The sequence below is a fragment of the Lampris incognitus genome, chromosome 7 (genome assembly GCF_029633865.1).
Source record: "Lampris incognitus isolate fLamInc1 chromosome 7, fLamInc1.hap2, whole genome shotgun sequence".
Classification (NCBI taxonomy): Eukaryota; Metazoa; Chordata; class Actinopteri; order Lampriformes; family Lampridae; genus Lampris; species Lampris incognitus.
In genome coordinates, this window is record NC_079217.1 from 61,501,689 (window position 1) to 61,513,901 (window position 12,213).

The 12,213-nt window shown below is 46.5% G+C and overlaps 1 protein-coding gene across 2 annotated transcripts in view; it reads left to right on the top strand.

Moving 5' to 3' along the window:
* LOC130115453 (spectrin beta chain, non-erythrocytic 4-like) overlaps positions 1 to 12,213 on the top strand; it is a 161,919-nt gene that overhangs the window by 53,979 nt on the left and 95,727 nt on the right. For both annotated transcript variants that reach the window (XM_056283117.1, XM_056283118.1), the window contains exons 19-21: positions 740 to 898; positions 3,108 to 3,238; positions 4,890 to 5,115. In XM_056283117.1, the coding sequence (XP_056139092.1) occupies positions 740 to 898; positions 3,108 to 3,238; positions 4,890 to 5,115 (516 nt within the window). The remainder of the gene's footprint in view (positions 1 to 739; positions 899 to 3,107; positions 3,239 to 4,889; positions 5,116 to 12,213) is intronic.

A 12,213-nucleotide genomic window follows, 5' to 3' on the forward strand; every position in this document is an offset into this window, starting at 1 on the left:
TTGTTTTTTTTGGGGGGAAAAAACCAGCAGTGTGCCTTCCTGTTCAATCAATGAAATGGACCCTTAAGGTGAATATAGATAAAGGAGACAGTTCCTCATTGATTTTGCCAGTAAATTGTAGTTCAGGTTTCTAATACCTGCGAGAACTGAGGTATAGTTTCATAATCTCAAGGTGTTGTCCCAGTCACATACAAAGGCAGACAGAATCACACTTTGGAACAGTTAACAATTTAGAAATACAGATGTAGCCGTGGTCAAAGGTCTGATTTTTGCTGCATGTTCTGCTTGGTCAGCAGGAAAATGTCCCCTCCTTGAAGGAGTCACTTGTAATTTTCCATTCTTGCTTTGTTTCCATCAGTCAGGAAAGGACAAGAAATCATTTTTGCAGTGGTCGGCATCTTTAGCTGTACTAAAGTACAACATATGAAATAATGATATTGACAAATATCAATAAAATAGTGATGAAAAGAGGGCATCCTTGTACGTACCCAACTCTGACTGTGTGCCAGATGGTCTTTGGTTCAAATCCAACCTAGGACTTGTGTTACACTTCATCCCCTCTTTCTCAACGCTCTTCCCTGTCACTCTCCACCATTCTGTCCACTAAAGTGAAAAAAAATCCAAAATAATCTTTAGAATAGTGATAGATAAATAAAATTATTGTATAGACAAAAAGACAAAAACAACATTGTACACATCTGAATACAGAATTTAATGTGATATCAATGCTGTGCTTTAGGAGGAGGCTGAACATCTGGCTACTGCCAACCCGGGCCGGGCCATGGAGGTTCTGGTGCCATTCGAGGGGATCAGTGTGGAGTGGGAAGAGCTGAAACGGACTCTGCAGGGCTGTGAGGACTCCCTGATGGTGGCTGGCAGGTTACAGAGTTTCATACAGGTGAGTCCAGGCAGGCAGAATTAGTTAGTTAAAGTTACAGTCAGAGTGTGAATTATACGTTGACGGTCAGGCGGGGATTCAACTTTTTCTCCAGGGCGTCAAGGGAACCCAGTACAGCGCAGGCGCATGCTTCAGTGAACTGAAGTCTTACAATCCTTACAGTATCTTGCTTGTTTAATGTAATGTCTGCAGTCTGTAGATGGTGATAAATCAAATCCACCACACCAGCTCAATGGGACACGTACCACACAAAAACTTTTGTAGTCAGGGATCACCAACAAAGTATTCTAGAGCAAAACTACCAGCAAGTCAGACCCCCCCCCCCAATGCACACACACACAACAGTAGACCATCATTTCTGCTCAAACAAGACCCACACAATGCTGTACCAGAACTTTCTTTACTATCAGTAGCCAACACTTTATTAAGTGTTAGCATATTAGTTGAGAACAGTAGAGTATGATTGTTGTGCATCCCATCAGTTTCTGAAAGTACTATTTGCATAAATATCTGGTGTGATGGCATACATCTTTAAGTGCAGTGTCCTTTGTAACTCACCTCTTTGCTACTACGTCATTCTGGCCTCCCTCTGTTTCCTTAGTACAACAGCACATTAATGTAAAACTCACCATCACCCATACTATCCTGCTCAGTATTAAGCCTGCATGCCAACCACAGAAAATACAGGCTGCATTATCATCTCTAAGTCCTAATTCTTAGAGGTTTCAAATTACTCTATTCTTAAACACAAAAAATTGTCAGGCATCTCCTGTACCCTTGCTCATGTTGACTCTGTGTATGAAACCTAATCTGAGTTAAAAGTAGGGATACATTTGAACTTATACAATTAATCAGCCTTCAGCCCATGTGGATTTTAATATTGGTCAATTTACCCAGCCAGGTAAAACTCTTGCATTCCTGAGTGAAAATAAAGGGGTGCCAAAGCTAATATCAAAAAGGCAAAAGACTAACTAAACCACCACAGCCACACAAAAGACTATTAAATTGAAATAATAAACTATATTGATGTCAAAACGTATCTCTACAACAACTAGTCCCGCATTGTCTCACTGCTTATGACTGAGCACCAGTTTTAGCTTATATTATGTAATATCTGACATTTTATAATGGTAATGAAATGCCAAGCCATAGGCACAGCTAGCTAGCTATTTAGCCAACATTGGAAATGAAAGGGTGCACTATCAGCTAGCTAACATCAGTTAGTTAATGTTAGGTAAGGCAAACGTTAGCTTTAGCTAGCTAATGTTAGTTAGCTAAACTGTAACTTAAGGCAAAAGTTAGAAACTAGGAAATGTTAGCGTTCATCCGTAGACAGTCTAATTCAGAACTCTGAAGGTAAGAAAGTAAAGTGTATTAAATTAGCTAGATGGCTAGCTACTTACATTAACCTACAGTGTCTCCACTGGCTTGTGCGACGCACACGAGCATAGACTTTAATTAGGACGCGAGCCATTGCAGTGATTGGAGTTATGAGGCAGGCAGAAGAGACAGATGTTCAACTAATGTCAAGGTTAAGAAATGATTTGGTCTACTTTAGGGGTGTCTGAAATCATATCACAAGATTCTTCCAGAGAAGGCTATATAAACAACAACAATGACTTTTACCAATTAGCATGTGCATGAAGCTGGGGGGTTTTGGGGGGGGGCGCAGACAGCACCGTGTGGGCACAGGGATGGGTCGGGTGTTTTTTTTGGCTGTGTACTTTCAAAATCGAGCTCATTCTTGCTCACTTCTCCAAAGTTACATACTGTAGCTTTAAGTAGAGTGTTGAAATATGGTAGCATAAAAAAAATAAAAATAATAATATACAGTCCATCAGTCCGTCTCCATCAGACACTCTTTAAACATCCTGTTCATTTTCAAGTTTTTATTTGTAAACCAAGTACACCTGAACATACTAAGAACAAAACCAAGTGGTTGACTAAAGAGCAGTCTCATGGTATTGGAAATGATCAAAAACAATTGTATCCCATAGAGCATATCAGGCTGGTGTAAATAATAGAACAATAGAAAAGAACATGAATGAATGTGATCTCTCTCTCTCTCTCTCTCTCTCTCTCTCTCTCTCTCTCTCTCTCTCTCTCTCTCTCTCTCTCTCTCTCTCTCTCTCTCTCTCTCTCTCTCTCTCTCTCTCTCTCTCTCTCTCTCTCTCTCTCTCACACACACACACACACACACATTCCTCAGGACCTGGACTCATTCCTGACCTGGCTGGTCCAGACCCAGACGGCTGCTGCCTCAGATCAGCTGCCCAACGATCTGGAGGAGGCTGAGAGGCTCATCAACAAACATGCTGCTCTCAAGGAGGAGATAGGACGGTAGGTCTCTGTGGGGAATCACCGTCTAGGCAGGACCCTGGTAGACTTTACCGGTGGTACCACTTTCACTTGGTATTACCACCTTTCACCATCAGAGGGGGCTGTAAGCCTGTCTTCTTGTACATTGCATTTACTCTGCCAACACGCTGTACTGCTCATAGACTGAAATTTGGTTAGTGATGAACATTATTGAAAAAAATCAACATATTTTTTCGGTATTTTGGTTTATTGTGATTTAAATTGGAATATCAAAGAATGAAAAGTACACACATAGTTTCAGCAGATATATGCAGATTTTTTTTGACCACCCCCCCTTTCTCTCTAATTGTATCTGGCTGATTACCCCACTCTTCGGCGTTGTGATCTCTGCTCCACCTCCTCTGCCGAGCCGGGGAGGGCTGCAGACTACCACGTGCCTCCTCCCATACATGTGGACTCGCCAGCCGCTTCTTTTCACCTGACAGTGAGGAGTTTTGCCAGGGGGATGTAGCGTGTGGGAGGATCACGCTATTCCCCTCAGTTCCCCCTTGAACAGGTGCCCCAACCGACCAGAGGAAGCGCTAGTGCAGCGACCAGGACACATACCCACATCCGGCTTCCCACTCGCAAACACGGCCAGTTGTGTCTGTAGGGACACCTGACACGGGGATTCGAACCACCGATCCCCGTGTTGGTAGGCAACGGAATAGACCATCACGCCACCCGGACACCATGATATATTCAGATTTTAACTTTCAGAGCACCATTTGCAAAGAATTTGTTGCTTAAGCAATGATGGGGTCATTTTAGAGATGGAAACAAAGCAAGAGAAAATGCAGCAGGGGATCAAGATGGCACATGGAGGATTTACTCTCAACTACAGTCTTTCAGTTCTGGAGCAGAAAACACTTGTGAACTGTCTCACAGTCGCTTGTCTTTTGCAGGATTGACAATAGAGAATCACAAATGTCTGGAAAACTACCAGCTCCAAAGACTGAAAATTTTATCATTGAAAAATTTTGCCAACTTCTCGAATTTTGCAGGAGGCTTGGCTGAGAAGCTCAGAGCCAGGCACACAGAAACTGAACCGAGGTTACAGCAAACCACCGAGCGTCACTTTTCTTTTTAATTTGTATATTCTGATATTCAAATATGACTTCAGTTTTTTTTCACAGCTTTTTTGTTTTTGATTTGCACTTTTGACTTTAAAGAGTCACTTGGCATGTGAGCCACCTACAATTACAGCGAAAATCCAGCGATAAGGAGGCGCCAGTAACAGTAATGTTACCAGGGTTGATACCAGGCTAAAATGGAGACTCGCTATCGGGGATTTTACCCAAGACTAAAATCCGATAACATGTCATAAATAAAAGCAAAAGGGCTTACTTTGCTGCATTTTTGGCACATGGAAGCCTGTATTTTTTATGGTGAAAAAAAAAACTAATTCTATCGCCATTATTTTGCCCAAACTAATGGTCTAAGTCTGTACTGTTCAGAAGGATTGGTACTCGGTATCAGTATCGGTGGCAAACAAGTGATATCAGTGCATCCCTATACAGAATAGAATAGAATAGACCTTTACCGACATCTGTTATATGATGTTCCCTGTCAAACGGCCTTTTCCTCACCGTTGTCCTGCGCTAATGGCAGCCAACCGCTTTTCCTCCCACAGATACGAGGAGGACTACGAGCGGCTGCAGGCTGTGAACGAGCTGCTGGAGTCAGAGGAAGCGCCCCTGCCCCATGCGGCGCTGCAGCAGTGGCTCCAGAAGCTTGACGTGGGCTGGAACAAGCTGCTGGAGATGTGGGAGACCAGGAGGGAGGTTCTGGTCCAGGCGCACATCTTCCACCTGTTTTTACGTGACGTCAAACAGGCCGAGTCCTTCCTAAACAACCAGGTAAGAGGATGAGAAGAGAGGAGAGGGCACCTCATGACTGTTCTTAAAGGTCTTAATTTACATCTATTTATTTCTATGTTCCAGAAAGTCACACCAAAAAAAAAAAAAAATCAGTATCGTCATGCTGCACATATTGGGTGTACACTAAAAAATGTCCACTGAATGGGGGTGAGATTGATGGATGACAAGTGATCTTCTACCATCAAATTGAAAGTACCCAATAGCATATTGATGTCCACATTCTTCTAAAAATACTTGGCTGTTATTGGCTGTCAGTCAAATCAAACCCCTCCCCCACACAAAATCCCACCCGACCGTTCTGTTAGATTCGGATATGTCAAATTGTGGAAGTTCGCCGCGATCCAAACACTCCTTAGTGAGAGCTTTAAAGCCACAATACAAGATTGTTGAAAAGCTGATGCCAAAATGTCTACTTTTTGTGTTCTGCCACTTTTTGCAGTACCGCTAGCAGTGAACAAGCGGCGCTACTGTGCCGAACTTCCGTTGTTTAGCTTCGGGGTTAATGGTGATCAGAATCAGAAATTCTTTTATTGTCATGTGCATAACATGCACTAGGGATTTAGCTTGGCGATGTTTGCACAATAGAAAAGGCTATCTTAATTGAAATAAAATAATGGTGTGATGAATACACACACAGCAGCACGGTGGCGCAGTGGTTAGCGGGATAATGGATGGATGGATTGGTGGGTGGGATAAACACACACATCTAAAAAAATATAAACAGCAAAAAGTAAAAGTACAGTTTTATATACAGAGTGCAGTATTTGCATGTGGGTGTGGGGAGGGAATGGCTGTTAGTGGGGAGGGGGGGCAGAGGGGCTATTGATTAGTCCAACTGCAACAGAGAAGACACTTCTTGTGATGTGAGGTTTTTGGTCCTGATGGGCCTCAGACTCTTGCCAGAAGGCAGAGGTGTGATGGTGGTAGTCTGGGTGAGCAGTCAACACAGCTGTGCATTGTGTGTTTTTAAACACGCGGCTCAGAAAGCATGTTGTGTTTCTGTGTTTTTCTTGTTTGTTAAATGTATACGGGCTGGACCGGACCGGTCTGGTAACTGTCTCAGATCACTCAGAGAATATGATGTGAATGCATAGCTCTTCTGAAATCACATCTGTGATTTAGGCGTATACAAACAAACCTTACCTGACTTGTCGACTGCACATGTGCGCATGTAGTCATTGTTCATATTGTCAGTAACACACTAGGATTCCTCCTTCGCGGACCTGATGGATGTGGGGCTTTTTCTTCCAGTTGTATTGTAATTGTACTCACCTGTCATACTCATTGCTCTACTGACTTGCCAGCTTGGGTATCTCAGGTATGCGGGAACTCGTCCAGCTGTTCCTAGTCCCTCTACTTGTGTGTCCGTTGTTTGAGTTCTTCATATTCAGTGTCTCACTGCAAGAGGTGCCTGACGCAGGCTTGGCCCACAATAGAAGAATGGAGGTTGAGGACGTTTAGGAGAGGACTTCACAGCTACGGTTCAGGCCTGGCGTGCTGACTGCAGCAGAGCAGACTGTCTCTCTCACCGGGCAGGGCGCGGTTGGCTTCAGCGCCGCCAACGTCTGTCCCTGAAGACGGAAGAGAGAGACAGGGAGACTGAGTGAATAAGAAAAGGAGAGCGAGAGAAAGAAAAGCAGCAAGAAAGGAAGACAGCAGAGATAGAAATATAGATTGATAGAGATTACTCTGCAGATTTATTTCTTAGACATTAAAATAACTACAGCTCCAAATCCATATATACATAGTATATATTATAGAGCACATTTCACATGGTACTGTAATTACAAGCTGGTTTAAATCCTACTTTGACACTTACTGATAACCAGCATCACAATATTCCTTGTTAATCTGTTGTTTTTGTGTTTCTTGGGAATCTGGAGTTAAAGTACTGTAGGTGGCAGGTCTGACACTCTCATTTGATCTTCTCACCTCGATGTCTATGTGTGTTACAGAAGCGAAGATATAGAACACACGTAAAGAAAAGGCTATCGTAGTGTGAACATGTGTTCATCACATCAGTCCTACAGACTGGACTGTGTGTGTCTGGAGTACACTTGGTACAGACTGGACTGTGTGTGTCTGGAGTACACGTGGTACAGACTGGACTGTGTGTGTCTGGAGTACTCTTGGTACAGACTGGACTGTGTGTGTCTGGAGCACACTTGGTACAGACTGGACTGTGTGTGTCTGGAGTACACTTGGTACAGACTGGACTGTGTGTGTCTGGAGTACTCTTGGTACAGACTGGGCTGTGTGTGTCTGGAGTACACTTGGTACAGGCAAGCTGGACTGTGTGTGTCTGGAGTACACTTGGTACAGACTGGACTGTGTGTGTCTGGAGTACACTTGGTACAGACTGGACTGTGTGTGTCTGGAGTACACTTGGTACAGGCAAGCTGGACTGTGTGTGTCTGGAGTACACTTGGTACAGACTGGACTGTGTGTGTCTGGAGCACACTTGGTACAGACTGGACTGTGTGTGTCTGGAGTACACTTGGTACAGACTGGACTGTGTGTGTCTGGAGTACTCTTGGTACAGACTGGACTGTGTGTGTCTGGAGCACACTTGGTACAGACTGGACTGTGTGTGTCTGGAGTACACTTGGTACATACTGGGCTGTGTGTGTCTGGAGTACACTTGGTACAGACTGGACTGTGTGTCTGGAGTACTCTTGGTACAGACTGGACTGTGTGTGTCTGGAGTACACTTGGTACAGGCTGGACTGTGTGTGTCTGGAATACACTTGGTACAGACTGGACTGTGTGTGTCTGGAGTACACTTGGTACGGACTGGACTGTGTCTCTGGAGCACACTTGGTACAGACTGGACTGTGTGTGTCTGGAGTACACGTGGTACAGACTGGACTGTGTGTGTCTGGAGTACACTTGGTACAGGCTGGACTGTGTGTGTCTGGAGCACACTTGGTACAGACTGGACTGTGTGTGTCTGGAGTACACTTGGTACAGACTGGACTGTGTGTGTCTGGAGTACTCTTGGTACAGACTGGGCTGTGTGTGTCTGGAGTACACTTGGTACAGGCAAGCTGGACTGTGTGTGTCTGGAGTACACTTGGTACAGACTGGACTGTGTGTGTCTGGAGTACACTTGGTACAGACTGGACTGTGTGTGTCTGGAGTACACTTGGTACAGGCAAGCTGGACTGTGTGTGTCTGGAGTACACTTGGTACAGACTGGACTGTGTGTGTCTGGAGCACACTTGGTACAGACTGGACTGTGTGTGTCTGGAGTACACTTGGTACAGACTGGACTGTGTGTGTCTGGAGTACTCTTGGTACAGACTGGACTGTGTGTGTCTGGAGCACACTTGGTACAGACTGGACTGTGTGTGTCTGGAGTACACTTGGTACATACTGGGCTGTGTGTGTCTGGAGTACACTTGGTACAGACTGGACTGTGTGTGTCTGGAGTACTCTTGGTACAGACTGGACTGTGTGTGTCTGGAGTACACTTGGTACAGGCTGGACTGTGTGTGTCTGGAATACACTTGGTACAGACTGGACTGTGTGTGTCTGGAGTACACTTGGTACGGACTGGACTGTGTCTCTGGAGCACACTTGGTACAGACTGGACTGTGTGTGTCTGGAGTACACGTGGTACAGACTGGACTGTGTGTGTCTGGAGTACACTTGGTACAGGCTGGACTGTGTGTGTCTGGAGCACACTTGGTACAGACTGGACTGTGTGTGTCTGGAGTACACTTGGTACAGACTGGACTGTGTGTGTCTGGAGTACTCTTGGTACAGACTGGGCTGTGTGTGTCTGGAGTACACTTGGTACAGGCAAGCTGGACTGTGTGTGTCTGGAGACACTTGGTACAGACTGGACTGTGTGTGTCTGGAGCACACTTGGTACAGACTGGACTGTGTGTGTCTGGAGTACACGTGGTACAGACTGGACTGTGTGTGTCTGGAGTACACTTGGTACAGACTGGACTGTGTCTCTGGAGCACACTTGGTACAGACTGGACTGTGTGTGTCTGGAGTACACGTGGTACAGACTGGACTGTGTGTGTCTGGAGTACACTTGGTACAGGCTGGACTGTGTGTGTCTCTGGAGTACACTTGGTACAGGCTGGACTGTGTGTCCGGAGTACACTTGGTACAGACTGGACTGTGTGTGTCTCTGGAGTACACTTGGTACAGGCTGGACTGTGTGTCCGGAGTACACTTGGTACAGACTGGACTGTGTGTGTCTGGAGTACACGTGGTACAGACTGGACTCTGTGTGTCTGGAGTACTCTTGGTACAGACTGGACTGTGTGTGTCTGGAGCACACTTGGTACAGACTGGACTGTGTGTGTCTGGAGTACACTTGGTACAGACTGGACTGTGTGTGTCTGGAGTACACTTGGTACAGACTGGACTGTGTGTGTCTGGAGTACACTTGGTACAGACTGGACTGTGTGTGTCTGGAGACACTTGGTACAGACTGGACTGTGTGTGTCTGGAGCACACTTGGTACAGACTGGACTGTGTGTGTCTGGAGTACACGTGGTACAGACTGGACTGTGTGTGTCTGGAGTACACTTGGTACAGACTGGACTGTGTCTCTGGAGCACACTTGGTACAGACTGGACTGTGTGTGTCTGGAGTACACGTGGTACAGACTGGACTGTGTGTGTCTGGAGTACTCTTGGTACAGACTGGACTGTGTGTGTCTGGAGCACACTTGGTACAGACTGGACTGTGTGTGTCTGGAGTACACTTGGTACAGGCTGGACTGTGTGTGTCTCTGGAGTACACTTGGTACAGGCTGGACTGTGTGTCCGGAGTACACTTGGTACAGACTGGACTGTGTGTGTCTGGAGTACACGTGGTACAGACTGGACTGTGTGTGTCTGGAGTACTCTTGGTACAGACTGGACTGTGTGTGTCTGGAGCACACTTGGTACAGACTGGACTGTGTGTGTCTGGAGTACACTTGGTACAGACTGGACTGTGTGTGTCTGGAGTACTCTTGGTACAGACTGGGCTGTGTGTGTCTGGAGTACACTTGGTACAGGCAAGCTGGACTGTGTGTGTCTGGAGTACACTTGGTACAGACTGGACTTCGTGTGTCTGGAGTACACTTGGTACAGACTGGACTGTGTGTGTCTGGAGTACACTTGGTACAGACTGGACTGTGTGTGTCTGGAATACACTTGGTACAGGCAAGCTGGACTGTGTGTGTCTGGAGTACACTTGGTACAGACTGGACTGTGTGTGTCTGGAGCACACTTGGTACAGACTGGACTGTGTGTGTCTGGAGTACACTTGGTACAGACTGGACTGTGTGTGTCTGGAGTACTCTTGGTACAGACTGGACTGTGTGTGTCTGGAGCACACTTGGTACAGACTGGACTGTGTGTGTCTGGAGTACACTTGGTACAGACTGGGCTGTGTGTGTCTGGAGCACATTTGGTACGGACTGGACTGCGTGTGTCTGTAGTACTCTTGGTACAGACTGGACTGTCTGTCTCTGGAGCACACTTGGTACAGACTGGACTGTCTGTCTCTGGAGTACTCGTGGTACAGACTGGACTGTGTGTGTCTGGAGTACTCTTGGTACAGACTGGACTGTGTGTGTCTGGAGTACACTTGGTACAGACTGGACTGTGTGTGTCTGGAGTACACTTGGTACAGACTGGACTGTGTGTGTCTGGAGTACACTTGGTACAGACTGGACTGTGTGTGTCTGGAGTACACTTGGTACAGACTGGACTGTGTGTGTCTGGAGCACACTTGGTACAGACTGGACTGTGTGTGTCTGGAGTACACGTGGTACAGACTGGACTGTGTGTGTCTGGAGTACACTTGGTACAGACTGGACTGTGTCTCTGGAGCACACTTGGTACAGACTGGACTGTGTGTGTCTGGAGTACACGTGGTACAGACTGGACTATGTGTGTCTGGAGTACACTTGGTACAGGCTGGACTGTGTGTGTCTCTGGAGTACACTTGGTACAGGCTGGACTGTGTGTCCGGAGTACACTTGGTACAGACTGGACTGTGTGTGTCTGGAGTACATGTGGTACAGACTGGACTGTGTGTGTCTGGAGTACTCTTGGTACAGACTGGACTGTGTGTGTCTGGAGCACACTTGGTACAGACTGGACTGTGTGTGTCTGGAGTACACTTGGTACAGACTGGACTGTGTGTGTCTGGAGTACACTTGGTACAGGCTGGACTGTGTGTGTCTCTGGAGTACACTTGGTACAGGCTGGACTGTGTGTCCGGAGTACACTTGGTACAGACTGGACTGTGTGTGTCTGGAGTACATGTGGTACAGACTGGACTGTGTGTGTCTGGAGTACTCTTGGTACAGACTGGACTGTGTGTGTCTGGAGCACACTTGGTACAGACTGGACTGTGTGTGTCTGGAGTACACTTGGTACAGACTGGACTGTGTATGTCTGGAGTACTCTTGGTACAGACTGGGCTGTGTGTGTCTGGAGTACACTTGGTACAGGCTGGACTGTGTGTGTCTGGAGTACACTTGGTACAGACTGGACTGTGTGTGTCTGGAGTACACTTGGTACAGACTGGACTGTGTGTGTCTGGAGTACACTTGGTACAGGCAAGCTGGACTGTGTGTGTCTGGAGTACACTTGGTACAGACTGGACTGTGTGTGTCTGGAGTACACTTGGTACAGACTGGACTGTGTGTGTCTGGAGTACTCTTGGTACAGACTGGACTGTGTGTGTCTGGAGCACACTTGGTACAGACTGGACTGTGTGTGTCTGGAGTACACTTGGTACAGACTGGGCTGTGTGTGTCTGGAGTACTCTTGGTACAGACTGGACTGTGTGTGTCTGGAGTACACTTGGTACAGGCTGGACTGTGTGTGTCTGGAATACACTTGGTACAGACTGGACTGTGTGTGTCATGAGTACACTTGGTACGGACTGGACTGTGTGTGGCTGTAGTACTCTTGGTACAGACTGGACTGTCTGTCTCTGGAGCACACTTGGTACAGACTGGACTGTCTGTCTCTGGAGTACTCGTGGTACAGACTGGACTGTGTGTGTCTGGAGTACTCTTGGTACAGACTGGACTGTGTGTGTCTGGAGTAC